This window comes from Camelus bactrianus, chromosome 22, assembly GCF_048773025.1.
Source record: "Camelus bactrianus isolate YW-2024 breed Bactrian camel chromosome 22, ASM4877302v1, whole genome shotgun sequence".
Lineage (NCBI taxonomy): Eukaryota > Metazoa > Chordata > Mammalia > Artiodactyla > Camelidae > Camelus > Camelus bactrianus.
In genome coordinates, this window is record NC_133560.1 from 24645905 (window position 1) to 24672765 (window position 26861).

The following is a 26861-nucleotide window of genomic DNA, read 5'->3' on the forward strand; positions in this document are numbered from 1 at the left end:
AAGCAATGCATGGGAGATACCATCGCATTGAGGATGCTGTCTCTAGGAAGGGGAGAATGAGAACTGAGGGGGATACAAAAAGATTGCCTTTTGGAGGGGGAGGATAGAGCTCAGTGGTAGAGCACATACTTAGTATGCACAAGGTCCTGGGTTCAAGCCCCAGTACCTCCATTAAAAAAAAAAAAGGATGCCTTTTGTATGTGTATTTTTTTATTACTTTATAAAAAGACCTGAAGTTAATATGGTAGAATGTCAACATTTAAAATTTTTGAATGAATTAGAGGATGGTCATATTTTTAAAAAAATTATTATACTATCTCTGCTAGTCTTGTATTAAATACGTGGTAATTTTATGAAGAGAAACTGGTGTGCTGGGAAGACAGCCAACTAAGACTCTCTGTCTCCACTTCCTCCCCTGTATCCTCACAGCTCAAGTACAGTGATAATACATTTCTGTGCAGTGGTATTTGAAGATCCAGGAATGGAAATAAAGAAAAAGCTGACCCCACCAGCCCCACAAGAACTGAAGTAAATGTCAGAAGGTTTTGTAGCAGTCTTCATGTTTGAGAAGGTGCAGATTTCTGCTCAGGAGGATAACGAGCTCTTCCATTTATAGAGACAGCAGGAGACCAGCAGACTGAGGGCCGGGTGAGCATTGATACATTACATACATGAGAACCTGTCAACCAGAAGACGGCTTGCCTGGAGTCCCATGGGACACTTGGTCAAGAACATTTCATGTATGTACTCTGTTCACTTATCATCATAGTTGAATATGAAGTAAAACACCTGTTCTCATTACTAAAACATTAACTAAGGGTGTAAGTTACCTGATTGGCATCAGTGTTGAATGATGCCTGACATGATACCTGGATAATGGAGAGGGAAGATCTGTCCTCAGGAAAGGCAGGGAGACCAAGTGAGACAATGGACTCCCGGTCAAGAAGGAGCATCTCTGGGAGGAGGTGCAGATGTGCCTTTCCTAAGTACGCAAGGGCTGTTGAATGAGGTCACCACAGGCTGACTGTTAACAGCAGGTGTACCTCTGGGGAATCAATATCCAGAGCTCCTTATTAGACAAATATCTTTAGTGCCATTCTGATCCCTGGGCTGTGGATCTACTACCTTAAAGACCAAGACAGGAGAAGAGAAAATGTCTTAACAGCTAACCCCTGATCCTGTGAGGCCAGGTGTACACCATGCATTTTATCCATCTGTTCATATGCACTCTCATTTCAGATCTAAACATTCCTTTTTTATTTAACTCCAGGCTTCTTCATTAAAGTTACAAACAATGGCATTTATCTAATTAATAATATCAGAAAGCCTGATTCCAATTTTAAATGTGAAAATATATTTTATGTATTGGGTATAGTAACATATTTTAAAACATAGTTAAGATATTATAAAATTCCAACAATTAGGAGTATTTTGTTTTTAGAATAACTGATTGTTTTTGTTTCTTAATTGTTGTTTTTCTATGTGTCACCTAGCAGAATCTGATCTATTCTCTGTGATCAATTGTAACTGTGGTCAACATATGCAAACTCCATGATCTCCTTTTCGACTTAATAATAATCATCCTTTCTAATTTTCACACCGTATATTCAATGTACATTTTTTCTTCAGATAGAGGGACTTTGGATTGAATTATGGTTCTCCATTTTCAATTGTGTTATGATGAAATACAATGCCAATGAAGGCCACTAGTGTGCAGTTTTGTTCACTGTCTGTTGGAGCTCATGTGATTTAATCCACAGTTTAAGATATGGATGACGTTTCATGCTACTATTCACTTAAATAGATTTTTTCAAGGACTTCAGTCTTTTCACGTGTTCATTAATTTATTTTCATTTTAACTCTTTTTATATGAATGCTTCTAATCTATGTTTTTCAAGATATATTTTTTGAAATTAAACTTATGACAAGATGGCATTTAAATATCACCATTCACTCTCTTAACAGCAGTAAATTTCAAACACATAAATATTAGCTAAAATATGAAAAGACTTAGCTGGGCTCAAAAAAAAAGATGAAAAATTTCCTTGCACCACCTAAAGAATTGAAACATAAAATGGAAGGTGGGCTGGAGCCAATGTGTATGATTTACGTCCACATGTAAGTGGAATACTCATTCAGTTAACAAGGAGTAAAGAATGAAACTGGACTTCTATGTTACACCACTCAGAGAAGTCAACTCCAAATGGATTAAAGACTTAAATGTAAGACCTGAAATGTAAAACTCCTGGAAAAAAGCATAGGGGATAAGCCCTTTGACATTGATTGAGGCAGTGAATTTTTGTATGACACCAAAGCAAAGGAAACAAAACAAAAATAAACTGGTGGATTATATCAGACTAACAAGCTTTTGCATAGGAAAGCAAGCAGCCAACAAAATGACCTTAATCTGACAAATTCCTTACCTTTTCCAAAGTTATGTTGGATGATTGCCTCACTGTGAGAGACCAAGAGAATGATATGCTTTTCTCTCCACTTCTTGTAAAAAATGTGTATATTTATACATATATATGTATGCATATTTAAGTTATATAACATGATGATTTGATATATAAACATAATAAAATTATTACTGTGGTCAAGATAATTATGGTATCTATCTCCTCACATAGTTAACATTTTCTTGTGTTATAACAGCACCTGAAATCTAAGGTGAGGCTAGTCCTCAAGCTATCTTGATACCATTTTAAACCTCTTTTATTTGGATCCTCAGTGACCTCACAGCCAAATAACACAGATAATCTCTAGGTTTATCAAGAACCAGGGATGGGAAGATAAAGTGAACTTTATCAACCTTTCTGCCCACCCCACCCCACCCCCCACCATATTCAAGGAGCACAAAGAAATGACAGACTTTTTTTTAACAGTCACACTGATTTAGAACAGGAAGATTTCTACTCAGGAAGAAATGGTCCTGGTCATAGCAGAGAGTGAGAAAAATATTAGTAAATGAGAGGTGTTTGAATATTGGTACAAAGTACAAGGAAACAAAGAAGATGATACAGTTAGGCAGGCGACCCATGGGTGGCTTGGTTCTAATCATCTAATGTATGAAATATCTTCAAGGTTCCCCTAGATGGACCTGTACCAAAACATCTGCCCTCATCTCCAAACAGTCACTAAGGGACATTAGGTTACCAGGCTGACATCACAGTGCAATGATGCTTGATATCTCTGATGGGCAGAAGATCTGTCCTTAAGAAGACAAGGGTCTGAGTCTCCTGGGCTGGAGGGGTTTTTTATGGGAGGAGGAAAGGACTGTTGATTGAGATGGTCACAGGCAGACTGCAGTCTTGAACTCTTAGAGATTCAATTTCCAAAACTCCTCATTAACCAAGCAATTGTCACTGTGATCCCAGGACAGTGCACATCCTTAAGGTCAAGACTCTATATGGGAAGAATTCAATTCTAGAGGGCTGGTTCCCTTACCCCATGAAGCCAAGTGCACACCATCCACTTTTCTGCATCTGTGCCTGTTTATGTCCATTTCTTAATTTTTCATAGATTTGTAAGAAGTTACAACATCAAAAGACTCTCAACTATGTAATCATAAGAAGTATGCCAGCTGATGAAATAATTTTTACACCTAGCAAGTTATCACTATAAACAACATGTTGATGATGATATGGATCTCCAGAAGCTTTTAACATGTTTGTAAATTGATTCAACCACTTAGGAAAATTCTTTGGAACTACCCAAGGGAGAATATGTATTTCCTTTACCCAATAATTCCATCACAAGTATAAAACTCTCTCTCATTTCTACCACGAGGCATATAAAAGACTATTCAGATTCACTCATTACATCAGAAAACAAGCTACAAGCAAACAGAATTTCCATCAATATCATAAAGAAATCTACTTAGAAAAGCATTCATATGTAATGCAACTATATCAGAAGATTAGAATTATGGACTGATACACCCCAAAACATGATTAAATTTCCCAAATGCAATATTGAGAAAAACAGTCAGGACAAAAAATTCAAACACTACAATTAACATTGTCACAAGCTGGAATACATACAAGTGTGATTTTAAAAAAAAAGGCAGTTAATCCCATTGCCACTTTTATGGTACAAATATGATCAGAAAATGGCAAGTTCATAGGAGTCAACCTAACAGGAGGACATCAAAGGACAGGATTAATAATAATAAAAAAATCAGGATTCTTTTGTCAATGGGAGAAGAGGGTGATAACTAATGGGAGAAGCGTCGCGTTCTGTAACGATGGCACTGGTGTAGTTTTAAGTTCAGGGTAGGTTATTATGATATTATGTTACTGTTCTTGCACACCTACACATAGATTAAGCACTACTTTGTATATGATGTTTTAACAAGTAAATTGAGGAAAAGCCCTTCCATATTCCTAATTCTAAATATATTTCCCATGTCTCCCCAGAGGTTCAAAGTCAATAGTCCTTGGTGGATGCAGGGATACCTCAGTATGAACAGAGGTCTCAGGTGAGTCATCTCTGCAGCTGTTCTGGGGACGTCAATGGAGGAAGCTCTGCACTGGAGGTAACAGGAGTGCCAGGCAGGGAGCTGTTCCCCAGATTTGGTGCTGAAAGTGAAACCACCCCTCAACCTCCAACGAGCAGAAGGTTCTTCACCCACTCCTTTGACTTGACTCTCCCTTGACATCCCCACTGTTTTCACCCCCTCACTCACAGAGATGATTCTGACTGTTAGCCTCCTGTTTTTGTGCTGCTGGGGAAGGTGATCCAGCTAATCTTGTCAACTTCCCTTTTCTCCTCTCTTGTCTTATTCTCAGCATCTTCTTGTCAAAGGAAAGTAGTTCTCCAGAGAATAACTTTTGTAATAAAGACATGTTTAAAAGTTTTGCATGGAAGCCCTAAGTCTACTCCCCATCTGCTAAGTCATCTGCAATACAATTATTTTATTGTATGACATTTCTCTGTGTGGACTCCACCAGAGATGTGTAAGAAACAAAGCAATTTAAGGTGACTAAAAAGAGAAGCAAACACTCAGATATATTCTTTTTTTTTTTTTTTACTGCAGTATAGTTGATTTAAAATATTGTCTTAGTTTCTGGTATTAAGCAAAATTATTTATTATATATACTCTTTTTCAGATTCTTTTCCATTATAAGTTATTACAAGATATTGAATATTCCCTGTGCTACACAGTAGGCTTTTGTTGTTTATCTGTGTATATACAGTAGTGTGCAGATACATTCTTAAAAATTAGTCGATGAGAAGATTTCAAAGCAAATAAGATGCCAGAAGTTTACTAACCTTTGCCTGGCTCACCGAATAATTATTTATAATATTAAGCAGATCAGAAGAAAAAAGCTGATAAATGTAACAATAAAAGAAAACAACTCTAATTGCTGAATCAAATGGTAAAAATACATGAAACCAACAGGATTATAGGACTCAAGGATATAGGAATGACATGAAACATGATGATACTAGTCAAATTTTATTGAGGCATTGTCCTAAGTGTTTGGAATCCTTGTGGAGATGGACTTCTCAGCAGTAATTACACTACATACAGCAAGCATAAGACGATCATACTACACTTGATCTTAGCCAAAAGGCCGAGAAGCGATAAGACGATCATAGTAACAATTTCCCCCATATCAGGAATTAAATTAAGGAGGTGGTATATGATCCTGTTCTCAGTGATAAGATTGAAGGTAATACCTTATGGGTGATGCCATGGAAATATCTACTATAAACAGAACCTCAATTAACAAAAGACCCAGGGAAGGAGGCAGTCTTATTTGTCTCTGAGAATCATGTCTAGATATGATGCCTGTATCTGTTGTAGCCATCTGGGTCCATGACGGGAGTCAGCCCTATGATTAAGTCATTTAATGAAAGAACAAATGAATCCTTATTCTCTTGCTCATGCACATTTCCTCCTTCTGAAGTCCTTGAAAGAAAACTATCTTTATTGTTTGAGCAGAAAGTCAGGATTTCTTTCTCTTAGAGAGAAAGTCTTCTCTACTGATCAAGCTCAAAAACCTCACAATTATTTCAAACCACTGAGATAATTTTAATCATGGCAATTTTACAGATGGTGAAGCTAAGTATTGTGGATGCAAATGTTGCCCCACACATGTTCATTTTACCAGTGACCAGCCTCAGGACTTCCTGAAGTGGGGTATGAAAGATCAACCACAATGTCTCACAGTAGGCTGAACTCTGGGGTGTGACTCACACGGTGCTATCCATGGAATCAGGCAGAATCTAGTCTCAGCTATGACTATGGTCTTGTTTAAATCCTTCCCTTGACCTATCCACCTTTACCACTTCCCTTGTGATAAAATATACTCCCTCCAAAATTACTATACCAGGAACCTCTGCCTCAGAGTCAGCCTCTTTAGACCCTAACCAAAAACCTTATCTTAGAGAATGGAAATTTCATGTCATACATGATACAGCTAGTAACAGTACAAGTTGAGTTTCAACCCTAAGTTAACATGCACTTAGCCTTCATGTTATCTATTCATTTAAGTAGAAATTGTGATGGAAGGGTCAGGCACTCTAGCTCATTAGTGTTCCTTAAACTTCGATTCATTCTAGTGAACCCATCCCAAATCTGATGATGACAAAATCACAGAAAACAAGATACTCTACCAATGAGTCTCCTCAAAGCTCCCTTCATGTCTCTGTTCCTCAGGCTGTAGATGAAGGGGTTCATCATGGGAGTGACCACCGTGTACATCAGTGAAGCCACTGCAGTCTTCCTGGAAGAGTCAGTAACTGCAGAACTGATGTACACCCCAAAAGCTGTCCCGTAGAACAAGGAGACAACTGAGAGGTGAGATCCACAAGTCGAAAAAGCTTTATACCTTCTAACTGATGATGGCATTCTTAAAATAGAGGAAACAATTTGAATGTAAGAGAAAATTATTCCAGAAAGGGGAACACCACCAAATACACAGGCTGCAAAATATATCAGGATGTTATTGAGGAGGGTATCAGAACATGCCAGTTTGATGACCTGAACAACTTCACAGAAGAAGAGGGGGATCTCCAGGTCTTCGCAGAAGGACAGTCGCAGCACCATCAGACCGTGGAGCAGGGCGTCCGCAGTGCTAATGAACATGGAGAGCAGAACCAGCAGAACACAGAGGCGAGGCTTCATGATGACTGTGTATCTCAGCGGGTGACAAATAGCCACATAGCGGTCATAGGCCATTGCTAAAAGGAGAAAATTATCCCATAAAACAAAAGTCAGGACGAAGCAGATCTGAGTGAGGCAGCCTGTGTACGTGATGCTCTGAGTCTGTGCTTGGATGTTCACCAGGATCTTTGGCAGCAGGGTTGTGCTTAAACTGATGTCAGTAAAGGACAGATTGGAGAGAAAGAAGTACATGGGCGTGTGGAGGTGGGAGTCAGAGAGGACAGCCAGGACAATGAGCAGGTTTCCCAGGACCGTGACCAGGTACATGGATAGGAACAGTCTGAAGAAGACGATCTTTAGTTCTGGATCCTCTGTCAGTCTCAGGAAAAGAAATCCTGAAACATCTGTTTGATTTTTGGGTTCCATGTTATTGGTAAATCTGATGAAAAAGATGTGGTAAAAAAAATCAATGAAATGTGTAGTCCGTAGAGAATGAGCAGGATTATCACAAGAGGCAAAGAGCATTTGGGGAAGGAGACTAACAGAAGGAATAAAAAAAGGAATGCCTTCTCAATGCATATTTTTCTGTTACTTTAAAAAAAAAACAACCTGAGACTGATATTTCAGAGGATGAACAATGAATTCTAGACATGTTTAAGACTTGGTTGTATTTTTCAGTTATATTATCTGTGCTCTTAAGATTATTTAAAACACTTGACATTTTGTAAAGAGATACAGATAGACTAGGGAGGCATCTGAAGATTCTGTCTGGGTGCCCAGCGACACCAGGGTCAAGCAAGAGAAGTAACACACAGGTATGTCAGCAACCAGGAAAGACAAAGTGAACTTTACCAACCTTTCTGCCCACTCGCGCCATCACAGGAACACAAAGAAACATCAGAAATTCCTTTAAAAGCCACTCTGTTTTAGAACAAGCAGATGTTTACCCAGGTAGGAAAGGTGAAGGTCATAGTAGAGAGCACGATATTAGTAATGAGTTGTGTTTAAGTATTGGTGCAAAATACAAAAAAAAAAAAAGTGTGAACATGACATAAGTTAGGCACTGAGACCTGGTTCTAATCATCGGGTGTATATACTCTCTTTATAGCTTCCCCTGGATGAAACTGTAGCAAAAGAGCTGTGCTCATTTCCAAACATTCACTAAAGGACATAAGGTTACCCGGCTGGCAGCACAGTGGACTGATGCTTAACTCTCTGAGGTACCACACGGAAGGTCTGTCCTTAGGAAGGGCAAGGGGTCTGAGTGAGTCACCCAGCTCCTGGGCAGAAAGGACCAATGTAGGAGTCTCAGGTGTGATGCTTCTTTCCTGGGAAAGGACTGTTGATTGAGGTGGTCACAGGCAGATTGCAGTCTTAAACCCTAGAGATTCAATTTCCAAAGCTCCTCATTAACCAAGCAATTAATTGTCATTGTGATCTCAGGACAGTGCAAATTCCTAAAACTAAGACTTTAAATGGGAGGAATTCTGGATGGCTTCTTCACTTACCTTGCAAGGCTAAGTGTCCACTTTTCAGGGAAAAACACAAATGTTTTTATAAAATCTCAGTATATTTAGTTAGATTTGACGCAGTATCTAATAGGTGGAGATGGCACTCCATGCTAATGTCAATTACAATATTTTTCATCTTTAAGGAATTCAATATTTTCATTTGTCTATCAATCTATTGCCTTTATTGTTCACTGCTATCTTATGAACTCTGTTAACCTACAATTTTCTTGATATATTAAAACTGACATAAGACCAGATGGAATTGTAATGTCACCCCTTACCATCATCTTAACTTCATTTGCTTCAAACACATAAAATAACAGAAAAATACAAAAGACAGAGATACAAAATTTTAAAAGCAAAGGGCACAGCTGGAAGTTTGTTCTCGAGAAATGGGAGTGAATACGAGAGTTGTGGACACCATCTGGACCATTACTGTGGACTTAGAACAGCAAAAAATTTCAAAAGAAGCCTCCAAGGCAGAACTGAACCAAGGTACAAGATGGTTTGATGGCCGGATTTTTAATACTTTTAAAATCACTGAGTAGCAAAGATGGAATTCAGACGGAATTAAAAGCTAGAAAACTGGTGACTGGGAGAGGCAGCTGTGAATCTGTTAGAAGATAAAGGGTGAGCATATAAATGGAAAGCATGTATAATGGAAAAAACTTAGCATTAAAATAAATCCATAGTTCAAGTTTTAATTACAGAGGAAGAATATGATTCTAAAATTTGCTTAGCCTACCAAACCAAGAAACAGATCATCAATTCACTCCAGGATAAGAATTTTAAATAATTATTTGATTTTACATGGGACTTCTTTCACTCATAATAATGCCTTTAAGAATCATTCAAGCTGTTGGCCGTATCAACATCTCATTCCTTTTAATTGCTATCTTCCATTATAATGATATACCACAGTTTCCTTATGCATTTCCCACAGAACTACATGGGGGTTGTTTTTGTTTGGGGAAATTATGAATAGAGCTGCTATAAGAATTCACGCACAGATTGTGGTAATGTATGATCCCATTTATAAGACATTATGAAAATAAAACTGTAGTGATGGGGACAGATCAGTGGTTCACAATGGCTCACAAAGACAAAGGGGTGTGCGACTGCAGAGCAGCACAAGGAAGTTTACTGGCAGATGATGTAATTGCTCTGTATTCTGATTGTGGTGATGATTATAAGAATCAATACATGAGTTAAAAATACAAAGAGCAGTACAGAATATGTGCATTTTACTGTACGATAGTTTTAAAAATAAGGTTTTAGAAGATTAAAACATGAGTACAGATAGCACTCAAAGATGAGAGGAAACTGTACTTAGAAATAATTTTATCCTAAAAACTGTTTAAAATAAAGATTCTAAGGTATGTTTACACACCTTTATTCGTAGCAGCACAGTTCACAATAACCAAGAGGTGGGAGCAACCCGAGTGTCCGTCAGTGGATGAATGGATGAACTAAATGTGTTATATGCATACAATGGAGCATTATTCAGCCTCAGAAAGAAAGGCGATTCTGCTACATGCTACAGCATGGCTGAAACTTGAGGACAGTAGGCTAAGTGAAACAAACCAGTCGCAGAAAGACAAATTTCACTTATCTGAAGTATCTAAGGTACTGAAATTCATAGAAATGTAAAGTAGAATAATGGTTGCCAGGGGCTGGGAAGAGGAGGAAAAGGAGAATTGCTGTTAAAGGTAATAGATTTCAGCTTTGCAAGTGGAAAAGTTTCTTATACTTAACACTACTAAATTGTCAAGTTAAAAATGGTTAATACGGTGGGGAGGGTATAGCTCAGTGGCAGAGCGCATGCTTAGCGTGCACACGGTCCTGGGTTCAATCCCCAGTACCTCCTCCAAGTATAAATAAATAAATCCAATTACCTCCCCCCAGTAAAGAAAAAAGGGAAAAAATCATATAAAAATATTAATTTTACCAAAAAAATGGTTAATATGGTAAATTTTATGTTACATGTATTTTAACAGAATTTGTAAAGGTTATATAGATCAATAAACAAATATTGTAAAATATTAACTGTTGAATGTAGGTCATGGGTAAATGGGGGATCACTGTATCATTCTTTCAACTTCTCTGAATGTTTCAAAACGTTCACAATCAAAAATTGAAAGAGAAAAAAAGACATATATTGCATGATTCCATTTATATGAAATATCTAGAGTAGGAACATTTATAGAGACAGAAATAGACTAGAGGTTGTCAGGGACTGAGGCAGGGGGAGAGTTTGAAATGATGAAAACCATGTGGAAACAGATTGTGGTGATGGCTGCACGACATTGTGAATGCAATTATGCTACAAAACCCTACATTTAAAAATCATTAAAATTGCTAATTTGTTATATATTTTACTACAATTAAAAAAAAATAGACCGAGCATCTGAGAGACATTTTATACTCCTTTTATAGAATTTCAATTCTGACCTTCCCAATTCCAAAGTAGTAGATTCAATATTTTTTCCACATTATTATTGACTGTTCATTGAAATTATGGTCCTTGGTTATCAATATTGTTGCAGTAAGCAGTGAATTATCAGAGAAGCAGTCAAATTATGACACAACGTACCATGTGGCTGTAATCAATAGGGCTTCTTTGTTACCATGTAAACTTATTTTTAGCTGACAGCTATGCTGCAATGATTAATACATGTTATACTGGCTCCAGGATAAATAAAAGAACTATTGAGCAGAAGACAGAGCCTAGAAAGAAACCAATACATAAATGAGCAGTTTATGAATAGACATAAAAATGAATTTGGATCCTGCTTCACATCAAAGGGAAAACTAAATTCCAGGAGAATTCATACTTCGAATGTAAAGCTAGTACTGCAAATTCTTCTACCTGAGATACTATGGGTTTTATAAACAAGGCCTATTAAGTACAAGCCATTATGGAAAGTACTGACAACCTATAAGTCCATAAATTAAAACAAAGCACTTGTGTTCATCCAAAAGAAAACAGTACAGAATATCCAAAAAGAATTCATACACTTCAGGAAGAAATTTGCAATGTGCAAAACTAACACTAATATTCTGATCATGTAAAGAACTCATGAATTAATAAGAAAAAGATCAAGAGCTCAATGGAAATATCACAAATAGATATTTAGCAGAAAGGAAAAGATACATGTCAAAAGACTGTCCACTGTATAATAATAAGAGAGAGGCCAGCTGACAAATCATTTTCACACGCAGTAAATGGTCACTGTAAGTGAAAAGGTGTTACTGATGATATGGATGATAGAAACTTTTCATGTGTGTGAAAAATGGCTCAGCCACCTAGGAAAACTCTTTGGAACTACCCCAAGGAGAATAAGTATTTCCTTTACCCAATAATTCCATCACAAGTATGAAACTCTCTCATTCCTACCACGAGACACATAAAAGAATAATCAAACAGATTCATTCATGATAGCAGAAAACTACTTACAAGCAAACAAAATTTTCAGTAATATCATAAAAGATATCTATTTTGAAAAGTCACCATACATAGTATAAAAATGCAGAAATTTGGAAATTAATTATGTACTGATATAACCCAAAACATGATTAAATTTCCCAGATGCAATAATGAGAAATCAATCAGGATATAAAAATTCAAACACTACAATTAAGATGTTAACAAGCTTGAAAAGAGGCAAATTTATAAACTGCCGAGGAATACATACAGGGGTGGTAAGACAATGGCTGTTAATCCTGTTGCCAAATTATAGTGCAAATGTGATCAAATAATGGTAAATTCACAGGACTCAACCTAATAGAGAAACATCAAAGAACAGGACTAATTTAAAAATTCAGCATTGTACTTGTTACTGGAAGAGGGTAATGTAAGCAAGAAAACAGTTGCATTCTATAATGAGGCATTTCATTTTTAACTTTGGATTAGGTATATGTATGATTATTATGTCACTATAATTGCAGAATGACACATAGATTTTAAGCACCACTTTGTTTATGATATTTTAACAAGTAAAACTGAGGGAAGACTGTACCGTATTCTTAATTCTAAATATATTTCCCATGTTCTTTTACTATGAAAGTCATCTATCTCAGACTCAGAGGTCATCAGAATCTCACAAACTTGTAAAGCTTACTAAAAACTCTGTCATTCTTCCCAAGTCTCCCCAGAGGTTCAAAGCCAGTAGTTCTTGCTGGAGGTCAGGGATATACCTCAGTATGAACAAAGGTCTCAGGTGAGTCATCTCTGCAGCTGTTCTGGGGACGTCAATGGAGGAAGCTCTGCACTGGAGTTAACAGGAGTGCCAGGCAGGGAGCTGTTCCCCAGATTTGGTGCTGAAAAAAAAAACACCCCTTACCCTCAATGAACAGAAGGTTCTTCACCCACTCCCTTGACTCTCCCTTGACATCCCCACTGTTTTCACGCCCTCACTCACAGAGATGATTCTGACCGTTAGTCTCCCATTTTTGTGTTTCTGGGGAAGGTGATCCGGCTAATCTTGCCAACTTCCCTTTTCTTTGCTGTTGTCTTGTTCTCAATATCTCCTTGTCAAAGGAAAGCAGTTCTCTATAAAACAACATACCTCATAAAGACACATGAAAAAATTTTGCCTGGAAAACCTTAAATCTACACCCAATCTACTAACACATCAATGATATAGTTAATTTTATTCAATAATGTTTCTCTGTGTTGACCCTACCAGAGATATGTAAGGAACACAGCAATATAGGATGATGAAGGAGAGGAGTGCAAACTCAGATACATTCTTTAAAGCAGGCAAAGAGGAGATTACAAAGAAAAAAAGATGCCAGGAGATAACAACCTTCACTCTACCTACCTAATAATTATTGATATTTTGATATTATTTAGACCAGAAGAAAAACACTGACTAATATAATAAAAGAAAACAAATCTAACTGGTGAAGCAAGTGGTAAAAATACATGAAATCAATAAGATTATAAGACCTAAGAACATAGGAAAGATATGATACATGGTAATACTAGTTAAATTTATTGAAGCATTGTCCTAAGTGATTATAGTCCTTATGGAGGCTCACTTTCCAGCAGTAATTACACCACATATGAAAAGTGTAAGACTATCTTACTAATTATTATCCCTGTACTGGGAATTAGATTAAGTAGATGGCATATGACCATATTCTCAGTGAAAAGACTGAAGGTAAAACTTTATGCGTGATGCCATGGAAATGTCTATTATAAATAGAACCTCAATTGACAACAGACCCAGAGAAGGACAGTCAGATTTTTTTCTGTTTTTTGTCTCTGGGGATCATGTCTAGATTTGAAGCCTGCATCTGCTGTAGCCATGTGGGTCCACGAGGGGAATCAGCCCTGTGATGAAGCCCCTTCAGGGAGAAATGGATGAATCCTTGCTCTACTGCCTAGGCACATTTTCTATCTCTGAAGTCTTGGTAATGGATAACTACCTTTATTGTTTGAGCATATTAGAGCCTAGAAATCTTTCTCTTATTAAAAGAAAAGCTTCCTCACTGATCAAGTTCAAATATCTCACAGTCATTCCAACCACTGAGGTAATAAAATTAATCATGGCAATTTTACAGATGGTGAAACTGAGTATTGTGGATGCAAATGTTGCTCAAGACATGTTCATTCTACCGGTGACCAGTCTCAGGACTTCCTGAAAGATCAGACACCATGTCTCACAGTAGGCTTAAATCAGGGTGTAGGTCACAGGGTGCTATGTATGGAATCAGGCAGAGTGGAGTCTCAGCTATGATCACAGACTTGTTTAAATCCTTTCCTTGACCTATCCACCTTTACCACTTCCCTTGTGCTGAAAACGTTCCCCACAAAATTACTATACCAGGAACCTCTGCCTCAGAGTCAGCTTCTATACACCCTAACCAAAAAACCATCTTAGAGAATGGAAATTTCATGTCAAACATCACACAGCTAGAAAAAGAACAAGTTGGGTTTCAACCCTAAGTTAACATGCACTTAGCCTTCATGTTATCTATTCATTTAATTAGAAATTGTGATGGAAAGGTCACGCATTCTAGCTCATTAGTGTTCCCTGAACTTTTATTCATTCTAGTCAACCCATCCCAAATTTGATGATGACACAATCACAGAGAAGAAGGTACCCTCCCAATGAGTCTCCTCAAAGCTCCCTTCATGTCTCTGTTCCTCAGGCTGTAGATGAAGGGGTTCATCATGGGAGTGACCACCGTGTACATCAGTGAAGCCACTGCAGTCTTCCTGGAAGAGTCAGTAACTGTAGAACTGATGTACACCCACAAGCCTGTCCCATAGAACAAGGAGACAACTGAGAGGTGAGACCCACAGGTAGAAAAAGCCTTATACTTTCCACCTACTGATGATATTTTCAAAATAGAGGAGAGTATTTGTGTATAAGAGAAAATGATTCCAGAAAGGGGAATGCCACCTAATATGCCAGCTGCAAGATAAAGAAGGATATTGTTAATGAGGGCATCAGAACATGCCAGCTTGATGACCTGAACAACTTCACAGAAGAAGAGGGGGATCTCCAGGTCTTCGCAGAAAGACAGTCGCAGCACCATCAGACCGTGGAGCAGGGCGTCCGCGGTGCTAATGAACATGGAGAGCAGAACCAGCAGAACACAGAAGCGAGGCTTCATGACGACTGTGTATCTCAGCGGGTGACAAATAGCCACATAGCGGTCATAGGCCATTGCTCCAAGGAGAAAACTTTCCCAGCTAGCAAAAGTCAGGACAAAGCAGATCTGAATGAGGCAGCCTGTGTACGTGATGCTCTGAGTCTGTGCTTGGATGTTCATCAGGATGTTTGGCAACAGGGTTGTGCTTAAACTGATGTCAGTAAAGGACAGACTGGAGAGAAAGAAGTACATGGGCTTGTGGAGGTGGGAGTCAGAGAGGACAGCCAGGACAATGAGCAGGTTTCCCAGGACCGTGACCAGGTACACGGACAGGAACAGGCTGAAGAGGATGGTCTTCCATTCCGGATCCTTTGTCAGTGCCATGAGAAGAAATTCTGAAACATCTGTTTGGTTTCTGGGTTCCATGTTATTGGTAAATCTGATGAAAAAGATGTGGTTCAAAAAAAATCATTGAAATGTGTGGTCCCTAGAGAAACAGTAGGATTCTCACAAAAGGCAAAGACCATCTTGGCTGATATATCAGAGCATAAACAATTAATAAAAGAAAGGGTTAAGATGTGTTTTTTTTTTAACTTACGCTATTAATCTATCCTGGTGGGATTATTTAAAACATCTGGTAATTTTATGGAGAGAAACAGACTTGAGAGGCTGTTGAAGTTTCTCTCTGGATCCCCACTCACCTCAGCGTCAGGCAAGAGAAATAATACATGGATATGTCAACAACCAGGAAAGATAAAGTAACCTTTACCAACCTTTCTGCCCACCCGCACCACCGCAGGAACACAAAGAAATGCCAGAAATTTCTTTAAAAGTCACCCTGTCTCAGAACAAGCAGATGTCTACCGAGGTAGGAAAGGTGAAGGTCATAGCAGAGTACAATAATAGTAAATACGAAGTGCCTAAGTTATGGGGCAAAATAAAAAAACATGTGAAGATGACATAAGTTGCGCAGGGAGACTTGGTTCTAATCATCTGGTATAAATACTCGCCTCATAGCTTTTCCTGGATGAACCTGTACCAAAACCCCTGCCCTCATTTCCAGTCATTCATTAAGGGACATTAGTTTACCTGGAGGCATGACAGTGGAATGACGCTTGACTCTCTGATGCACCACACCGACATGCACCATGTCCTCAGGAAGGGCAAAGGGTCTGAGCGAGTCACCCTGCTCCTGGGCAGGAGGGGTGGGTCATTTATGGCAGGAGCCTCAGGTGTGCTGTTTTGTTTTGCTTTTTTCTGGGAAATGACTATTGATTGAGATGGTCACAGGCAGACTGCAGTCTGGAACCCTAGAGATTCAATTTCCAAAGCTCCTCATTAACCAAGAAATTTATTGTCACTGTGATCCCAGGACAGTGCACATCCTTAAGACTAAGGCTCTACTGGGAGGAATTCAGGAGGGCTGCTTCCCTTACCCCACGAGGCCAAGTGTCCACCATCCACTTCCCTGCATCTGTGCCTGTTCATGTCCATTTCTTAATTTTTCATAGAGTTGTAAGTGGTTCTAATGCCAGAGCAAAACACTGGTGTGCAGGTTTACTTCCAGCGTGTTCAGCTAGATTTGACCCGTTATCTAATAGCTGACGATAGTATGCCACGTTAATGTTAATTAAAGTCATTTTCATCTTCAAGGAATTCAGTATCTTCATGTGTTTATCAATTTATTGTTCTCGTGTTTATGCTGCTGTATAAACTTTGTTAACCTACAATTTCTTGATGCATTAAAATCAACATGAGACAACATAGCTCTGTAATGTCAGCCCTTATCATTTGCTCAAACATGTAAAATTTGCTTCATCCCACATTTGCTTCAAACATGTCAAGTAGTGGAAAATTCCAAAAGACACAGAGATACAAAGTTTAAAAAGCCTGTAGCTCAGGTGGAGGTTTGTAACTGAGAAACCGGAGTGAACACGAGAGTTGAGGACACTTCCTGGGACGGGGACTCTGGACTTAGAACAGCAGAAAGTTTCAGAACAAGCCTCTAAGGCAGAACTGAATGAAGCTTCCCGATGGTTTGGTGACTGGATTGTTGATATTCACAATCACCGAGCAGCAGGGATTGGTTATCAGACTGAATCCAAAGGCTGCAGGACAGGTAATCGGTAAGGGCTACTGTGAATCTGTTAGGTGATAAAGTGTAAGCACATAAATGGAAAGAGAGAGAGAGAGGAAAAAACATAGCCATTAAAATAAATCTGCAATTCAAATACTGGAGAGGATGTGGAGAAAAGGGAACCCTCCTACACTGTTGGTAGGAATGCAGTTTGGCGCAGCCACTATGGAAAACAGTACGGAGATTCCTTTAAAAACTGAAAATGGAGTTACCCCATGATGAAGCAGTCCCACTCCTGGGCACATATCTGGAGGAAACTCTGATTTGGAAAGATACATGCACCCCAATGTTCACAGCAGAACTGTTTACAATAGCCAAGACATGGAAATAACCAAAATGTCCATGAACAGATGAATGTATAAAGAAGCTGTGGTGTATTTATACAATGGAACACTACTCAGCCATAAAAAAGAGTAAAATAATGCCATTTGCAGCAACATGGATGGACCTGGAGATTGTCATTCTAAGTGAAGTAAGCCAGAAAGAGAAAGAAAAATATCATATGATATCACTCATATGTGGAATCTAAAAAAAGAAGACACTAATGAACTCATCTACAAAACAAACAGACTCACAGATATAGTAAATAATCTTATGGTTACCGGGGAGAAAGGAGGTGGGAAGGGATAAACTGGGGGCTCAAGATTTGCAAACACTAACTATTATGTATAAAATAGATTAAAAAAAAAACAATCTTCTGTATAGCACAGGGAACTATATTCACTATTTTATAATAACCTTTAATGAAAAAGAATATCAAAACGAATATATGTATATATATGTAGGACTGAAACATTATGCTGCACACCGGAAATTGATACACTGTAACTGACTATACTTCAATAAAAAATACATTTAAAAAAATGAGATGGTAGAAAAAAAAACTTAGAATTTATCACAGATGATGCTGAATCTGGACAAAACATTCTCTGGTAGCAGAAGCAGAGATGACTCCAAGTATCAAAAAGTAGTGAGCCCCACTGACGCAGGAAACAAACCAGGGTTACCAGAGAGGAAAGGTCAGGGGAGGGATAAATTAGGAGTTTGTGATTAATACATACACATTACTATATATAAAACAGATGAACAACAAAGACCTACTGTATAGCACAGGGAACTATATTCAATTTCTTGTAATAACATATAGTGGAAAAGAATCTGAAAAAAATACACATGTATATGTATAACTGAATTGCTTTGCTATACGCCTGAAAATTGTAAATTAACTTAAAATCATAAACCAACTAAACTTCAATGAAAAATAAAATTTTTAAAAAAGAAATGAGCAACATTGTAAATCAACATACTTCAAAAAAAGTAATAAGACATTGCTATTTAAAAATAACTGCAGAGAAATAAAGGTTAACAGCAGTATTCAAGTCCCGTTTCTCTTGGGTTTGTCTTACCAATTTATGCAACAATTTGGATGCCTTTTTTTTTTCTTTTTGATAATTAAAAAAACTTTTTTAGTGGTTTTGGATATTATCCTTCATAAGGCACTATCTTTTTTTGTATATATGTATTTTATTAAAGTGTAGTCAGTTTGGATGCCTTGATTAGAGAGAAACGAAATCACTTACTGCTTAAAAGAGAAGGCGATTTATTGCCCAGCAGGGTCTTGACAGAAAAGGTTTTAGCCATGATCCCATTCATGTCTGGATGAGAAAAACAGAAGGAAAAAAGTGTAGAATTGGACAACTGGAAGGAATTTTAGACTCTTTGAAATGAATAAGCAGCAGTCTGACTCAAACAATGAAAAAAAGTCTGCTTACAAGTGTTTTAATGCCTGTTGTAATGAATACTGTGAAACTCACCCTTAGGGTGCATATTTGCATTTTAGTATTTTAGAACTTTCCAGAGGCCTCAGAGACTACCAGGGACGGTGGAATCGCATTAATGCTTTTTCTCCAGGCTTTGCCACCCTACACCAGAAAGAATGCTTGCTACATAAGAGGGAGAAAACGCAGTTTAGACCAGAAGCTCCCAGAGGGTAAAAATAATTTTTTAAATGTACAACTTTTCACTCTGCACCATACATATAAAAACCATTACATGAAATGCTAAAGATGAAACTTTCAAAAAGCACATGTCTTCTATCATTGGAAGAAAACAACTGGAAACGTTAATCATTGAAAATTTCCAGTAATACAACGTGGGCCCCTTCCAGTGCGGTATTGAACCAAGGAAGAAGGAACCTTTGCAAGAGGAAAGAAAGAACTTGGTATTTATTCTGCAACACAATTTCACATTCATAGGAAGTCATCACATAAAACTGGTACTTCAGACTTCCACTTTCCAGTCCTGCATGTAAGGAGCTTAGAAGTCGCCACTCTGCCCTCACAACCAGTAAAAAGCCGAACAAACTGAAAAAGCAGCAGCTTTTCCTAAATCCATCAGAGAACTGAGGTCACAGGGCAAACCACTGCTCGCAAACCTGAAGAGACAGGTGGATAATCACGACTTACCAGAGCAGGAACCCCTGCAGGAACTGGCGTCGACGTAGGAAAATCGAAACTTCAACGAACGAATCCTGCAGGCTCAGCGTGGACGAGTCTGAGAGTCAAAAACTGAGGGGCACCCAGTCACTCCGACCCCCACGCTTTCACGAGTCTTACGCGCACGAGCTGAGCCCGGGTTCTCGCAGCGAGCGTCGGAGGCGACTCCGCTCGCGCTCCTGGCGGGGCCGCGCGCAAAGGAACCGCTGAAATTCACCAGCGCGCGCCCTGCTTGACGGGCTTGACCTCAGGGGAAACCCGTTAACCAGCGGCTGGCCCGCTGGGCTTTTATCAGAGCCTAACGGACCTGGGGGAAGGGAAACAGCCCACTCCAGCCCTCTCTCGCCAGCCTGTCCCACCTGAAAACTGAGAAGCACCTGTGAAGTTCACGGCCCGGGAACGAGGCTCGTGAAAGACGGAGACCAGTCACAGGACTGAGCGTTTCCCCTTCCCCCACCCCTCACCACTACCTTGCTGAAGGCCTCTTCACCCTCCTTCCCTTTACCTAATGCCTCCTGTCCATCTTTCAACAATTATAAGGCACAGCACAAGGCAAAAACAAAGTGTGAAGGGACCGAGCAAGCGTCAGAACCAAAATCAGATACAGCACCAAGGCTGGAATTTTAACTTTGATTAATATATTAAGGGATTGAATGGGAAAGTAGAAAACATGCAAGCACAGGTGGATAATGTAAACAGAGACGTGTAAATTCTAAGAAAGAATGAACGAGAAATGCTGGAGACCAAGACCACTGTAACGGAAACGAAGAATGCGTCTGACGGGTTCACAGTAGACTGAAAGCAACCAAGGAGACGATCTCTGAGCTTGAGGACGCGACAACAGAAACTTCTAAAACTTAAAAGCGAAGAGAAAGAGGACAGAAAGAACAGGATATCTAAGAACTGTGGGACAACTATAAATGTTGTATCGTATACGTAACAGGAATAGCACAATGCAAAGTAAGAAACAAAGGAACAGAAACAATATTTGAGTACTAGTGACTGAGAAATTTCTTTAAAATTAATGTCAGGCACTAAACTGCAGATGAGATGGAGAAAGTCGGTGAATGAACAGACAGATAGCTCAACTGGGACAGAACAGAGAGCCCAGAGACGACCCACATAAATACAGGCAAGTGATCTTTCGTAAAGGAGCAAAGGCAATATAATGGAGCAAAGGTACGTTTTTCAACAAATGGTGCTGGAACAACAGGACATCATCCACAAGCAAAAAAGACTGAATCTAGACAAAAACTACACCCTTCACGAAAGTTAAATCAAATGGGTCATAGACCTAAATATAAAATGTAAAACAATAAACTTCCCAGAAGGTAACATAGGAGGAAACCTAGATGACCTTGGATATGATGATGACTTTTCAGATATACCGTCAAGGTATGATGTTTGAAAGAAATAACTGACAAGCTAGAGTTCATTAAAATTAAAAACTTCCTCTCTGCAAGAGACAACGTGAAAAGAAAGAGAAGCAAGCCACAGAATGGGATAAAATATTTGCAAAAGACACACCTGGTAAAGGACTGTTATCTAAAACATACAAGAAATTCTTAAAAAAAAAATACATATATATATATATACAAAACAAATTCTTAAAACTCAACAATAAGAAAACAAACAAGTGATTTTAAAAATGGCCCAAAGGTCTTTTTCTATTTAAAAAATATTTATTTTATTTTTAAATTGTTTTTGTTTTTGGTTCTTTTGGAGGGGGAGGTAATTAGGTTTACTTATTTATTTACTTTTAGAGGCAGTACTGGGGATTGAACCCAAGACCTTGTGCATGCTAAGCATGCACTCTACCGCTTGAGCTACACCCTCTCCCCTGGAGCACGGATCTTGACACCTCACCAGAGAAGATTTATAGATGGAAAATAAGCATATGAAAAGATGTTCGACAACCTATATCATTAGGGAATTGCAAATGAAAACAATTAGTTATCATTTCACACCTATTAGAATGGCCCAAATCTGGAATACTGACAATACCAAATACTGGTGAAGATGTGGAATTACAGGAACTCTGTTCATTGCTGGTGACCATGCAAAATGGCCAGCCACTTCGGAAGACAGTTTGGCAGTTTTTTACAATGCTAAGCATGGACTTGTCATACAACCCAGCAATTACACTCCTTGGCATCTATCTAAATGAATTGTAAATACTACTCAACCATAAAAAAGAATAAAATAATGCCATTTACAGCAACATGGATGGACCTAGAGATCACCATTCTAAGTGAAGTAAGCCAGAAAGAGAAAGAAAAATACCAAGTATCACTCATATGTTAAATCTAAAGAAAAAAAAGGACACTATGAACTCCTCTACAAAACAGAAACAGGCTCGCAGACATAGTAAACAATCTTATGGTTACCAGGGAAACGGGGTGGGAAGGGATAAATTTGGGAGTTTGAGACTTATTAACTACTATATATAAAAACAGATTTTTAAAAGTTTCTTTTGTATATATAGCATAGGGAACTATGTTCAGTATCTTATAATAACCATTAATGAAAAAATATGAAAACAAATACATGTATGAATTTGCATGACTGGGACATTGTGGTGTACACCAGAAATTGATGCACTGTAACTGTACTTTAATTAAAAAAAAGAAAAGAAAGATTTTAGTAAATGCAAAACTAAGTAAATAAATTGGAAGCTAATGTCTGCACAAAAACCTGCACATGGATGTGTATAGCAGCTTTATTCATAACTGTCAAAACTTGGAAGGACCCAGATGTCCTTCAGCAGGTGAATGGGTAAACTGTGGTATATCTACACAGTGGAATATTATTCAGCACAAGAAAGAAATGAGCTATCAAGCCATGAAAAGACATGGAGGAACCATTTAAATGAAAGAAGCCAATGTGAAAAAGCTACATACTGTTAAGATTCCAGCTATATGACATTCTAGGAAGGGCAAAACAGTGGAGACAGTGAAAGGATCAGTGGTTGCCAGGGGTTAGTAGGAAGGGAGGCATGAATAGGTGGAGCATGGAGGATTTTTAGGGCAGTGAAACCATTCAGTATGATACTACAATAATAGATACATGTCATTATACATCAGTCAAAACCCATAAAATGTACAACACCAAGAGTGAATCCTGGGGAGGGGGGAGTATAGCTCAGTGGCAGGGCGCATGCTTAACATGCACAAGGTCCTGGGTTCAGTCCCCAGTACCTCCCTTAAAAATTTTTTAAAAATAAAGAAGAGTGAATCCTGATGTAAACTATGGACTTTGGGTCACAATGATGTGTCTGTGTAGGCTCATCAGTTGTAACACGTGGACCACTTTGGAGCAGGCTGTCAGTATTGGGGAGGTGGTACACGTAGGGGAAGTGGGTACATGGAAACTCTCTGCACTATGTGCTCAAGTTGATGTAAACCTAAAACTGCTCTAAAAATAAAGTTCATTCATTTCTTGTTTTAAAAATTCAGGGTTGTATCTGTCAGTGGGAGGAGAAGAGGGTGATAAAAATTGAGGAAGAGTTGCATTCTACAATGATGGCATTGCTTTATTTTTAACTTCAGGGTAGGTCCATGCATGGCTATTATGTTACTCTTCATGCAGACCTACACATACATTTTAAGCACTACTTTGTATATGATATTTTAACAATTAAAATTGAGGAAAGGACCTTCCATATTCCTAATTCTAATTCTAATTTCCCATGTTTACTATGAGTGTCATGTGAGCATATTAGAGGCAGGATTTCTTTCTCTTCTCAGAAAGAAAGGCTTCCTTACTGATCAAGGTCAAATCTCTCTCAGTTATTTCAAACCACTGGGATAATCTAATCATGGCATTTTTACAGATGGTGAAGCTGAGTATTGTGGATGAAGATGTTGCCCCACACATGTCCAGTTTACTAGTGACCAGTCTCAGGAATTCCTGAGCTGGAGTATAAAAGATCAACCACCATGTCACACAGTAGGCTTCACTCTGGGGTGCAATTCACATGGTGCTATTCATGCAGTCAGGCAGATTCTAGTCTCTGCTATTATCATGGACCTGTTTAAATCCTTCCCTTGACCTATCCACCTTTACCACTTCCCTTGTGCTGAAGACATTGCCCACAAAATCACTATTCCAAGAACATGTGCCTCAGATTCAGCTTCTATAGACCCTAACCAAATACTTATCTTAGAGAACAGAAATCTTGTATTAAACATCAAAGAGCTAAAAAAAAAAAAGCTCAAGTCAGGTTTTAACCGTAAGTTAAAATGCACTTAGCCATTGTGTTATCTATTTGTTTAAGTAGAAATTATGATGGATGGGTCAGGCACTCTAGCTCATTATTTTCCTTAACTTTGATTTAGTCTAGTGAAACTGATCCCAAATCTGATGATATAATCACAGAAAAGAGGGTACCCTCCCAATGAGTCTCCTCAAAGCTCCCTTCATGTCTCTGTTCCTCAGGCTGTAGATGAAGGGGTTCATCATGGGAGTGACCACCGTGTACATCAGTGAAGCCACTGCAGTCTTCCTGGAAGAGTCAGTAACTGCAGAACTGATGTACACCCCAAAAGCTGTCCCGTAGAACAAGGAGACAACTGAGAGATGAGAACCACAAGTGGAAAAAGCTTTATACCTTCTGCCCGCTGATGGCATTCTCAAAACAGAGGAGACAATTTGAATATAAGAGAAAATTATTCCACAAAGGGGAACACCAGCAAACATGTAAGCTGCAAAATATATCAGGATGTTATTGAGGAGGGTATCAGAACATGCCAGTTTGATGACCTGAACAACTTCACAGAAGAAGAGGGGGATCTCCAGGTCTGCGCAGAAAGACAGTCGCAGCACCATCAGACCGTGGAGCAGGGCGTCCGCAGTGCTAATGAACATGGAGAGCAGAACCAGCAGAACACAGAGGCGAGGCTTCATGATGACTGTGTATCTCAGTGGGTGACAAATAGCCACATAGCGGTCATAGGCCATCACTAAAAGGAGAAAATTATCCCAACAAACAAAAGTCAGGACGAAGCAGATCTGAGTGATGCAGCCTGTGTACGTGATGCTCTGAGTCTGTGCTTGGATGTTCACCAGGATCTTTGGCAGCAGGGTTGTGCTTAAACAGATGTCAGTAAAGGACAGACTGGAGAGAAAGAAGTACATGGGCGTGTGGAGGTGGGAGTCAGAGAGGACAGCCAGAACAATGAGCAGGTTTCCCAGGACCGTGACCAGGTACATGGACAGGAACAGTCTGAAGAAGACGATCTTTAGTTCTGGATCCTCTGTCAGTCTCAGGAGAAGAAATTCTGAAACATCTGTTTGGTTTCTGAGTTCCATGCTGTTGATGAATCTGATGGGAAGGATGTGGTCCCTAATCAGCAGCATGAGCATCACAAGAGGCAAACACCATCCTGAGAAGGGAAGGGATGGATGGGAGGGATGCCTTCCATATGCATGTCACTTTGAAAAAAAGACCTGAAGTTAATAAAGGAGCGTGTCAACATTTGTGAATTCTGGAAAGGGTTGAGAAATGGTCATTTAAAAAATCACACTATCTGTGCTTTTCTGATTATTTCAAACATTTGGTAACTTTATTGAGAGACTCAGGTAGTCAGGCTGATGAGTCTGTCTGGATGGCCACCTCTTTCCGAGAACTCAAAGCCTGCAACAGAGACAATACAAAGGTGTGTTTAAAACCCAGAACTTGAGGGGAGGTATAGCTCAGTGGTAGAGCACATGCTCAGCATGCATGAGGTCCTGGGTTCAATCCCCAGTACCTCCTCTAAAAATAAACAAATAAACCTAATTACCTCCCCCATCAACAAAAAATTTTAAGAAATAAATAATAATAATAATAAAAAAAAGAAAACCCAGAACTGGAAGATATGGTGAAACTGCCCAAGACTCCTTCTCCTCGAAACTGCTACAAAGCTGAACTTAAACAGTAGCAACGACTGAAGCAATCATCATGTTTGTAAATGAGCCTATTCCTGCTGAGGAAAACAGTCTTCGCTATTGGGCACAGCAAGTAGGAGACTCAACAGAAGGAGAGCTGTTTGAGGATTGCAGGAGGTTCAAGGGAACATGTCAAGATAGAAGACAGGCAAGAGGCAAGTGAATGCCTTGGTTCTAAACATTTTATGCATGTACTCTCCTCATGGTTTCCCCTGGATAAATTTGTAGTAAAACACCTGCCCTCACTTCCCAACATCAAAGGAGGAAATTAGGTTACCTGGATGATGTCACCGTGCAAGGATGGACTCTCTCCTAGAGATGCATCTCTCCTAGATGTTGAATGACGGAGACTGAAGCTCTATGAGAGGAGAGGAGCTGAGTGAAGCACCAGGCTCCTGGGCTACAGGGATCATCTCCGGGAGGAGGCATAGGTGTACTGTTTCTTTACCAGCGAAGGGCTATTGAGTGAGGTTGTCACACACAATTTCTAGTCTCTGTACCTCTGGAGGATCAATATCCAAAGGTCCTCATTAGCCAAATGATTTTATCATTTGGATGGCAGGGCAGTACAAATTCTTAAAGACCAAGAAGATATAATGGAAAAATCCAAAGTGGTTGTTGATTCCCTGATGCTTATGAGGCCAAATGTTCACCTTTCACTTCTCCACCTGTTTCTGCTCACATCTGTTTCACGTACAATGCAACACTGTGATGTGGACACATCATCCTTCTTTAACTGAATTCCAGTATTCCTTTTTCACACACACAAAAAAGATACAACCAATGCATATCTATGTAATCAATGATATTAGAAAGCCTGGTTATAATTGTAGGTGTGAAATTTATTTACTTATTTCAGGTTTATAAGAAGGAATGAAATTCTGACACATGCTACAACATGAATAAACCTTGAAAACATTAGGCTACATGAAATAAGGTAGGCAGAAAAGGACAAATATTGTATGATTTCAGTTATAAAGTACCTAGAATAGGTAAATTCATAAAGATAGAAAGTAGAACGGTGGTTAGAGGGGAGCAGGGGAGAAGGACTGACTTTTGAAGAGTACTGG

The 26861-nt window shown here is 38.9% G+C and overlaps 3 protein-coding genes and 1 non-coding gene across 4 annotated transcripts; 1 reads left to right on the top strand and 3 right to left on the bottom strand.

Annotated features, from left to right (window-relative positions):
- Positions 1–6601: 6601 nt before the first annotated feature.
- Positions 6602–7540, bottom strand: LOC105068414 (olfactory receptor 7G1-like). Its single transcript, XM_010954279.3, has one exon. The coding sequence runs from the start codon at positions 7538–7540 to the stop codon at positions 6602–6604; it is 939 nt and encodes a 312-aa protein (XP_010952581.2).
- A 7178-nt stretch (positions 7541–14718) lies between these two features.
- On the bottom strand, positions 14719–15657 carry LOC105068415 (olfactory receptor 7G2-like). The gene has a single exon (XM_010954280.3). The coding sequence runs from the start codon at positions 15655–15657 to the stop codon at positions 14719–14721; it is 939 nt and encodes a 312-aa protein (XP_010952582.2).
- An 8577-nt stretch (positions 15658–24234) lies between these two features.
- On the bottom strand, positions 24235–25197 carry LOC105068416 (olfactory receptor 7G1-like). Its single transcript, XM_010954281.3, has one exon. It carries the CDS (start codon positions 25171–25173, stop codon positions 24235–24237), a length of 939 nt encoding a protein of 312 aa, XP_010952583.3. The 5' UTR covers positions 25174–25197.
- Positions 25198–25546: 349 nt separating this feature from the next.
- TRNAA-AGC (transfer RNA alanine (anticodon AGC)) lies at positions 25547–25618 on the top strand. The gene has a single exon. It is a non-coding gene; the product is annotated as a tRNA-Ala (tRNA).
- Positions 25619–26861: the final 1243 nt, after the last annotated feature.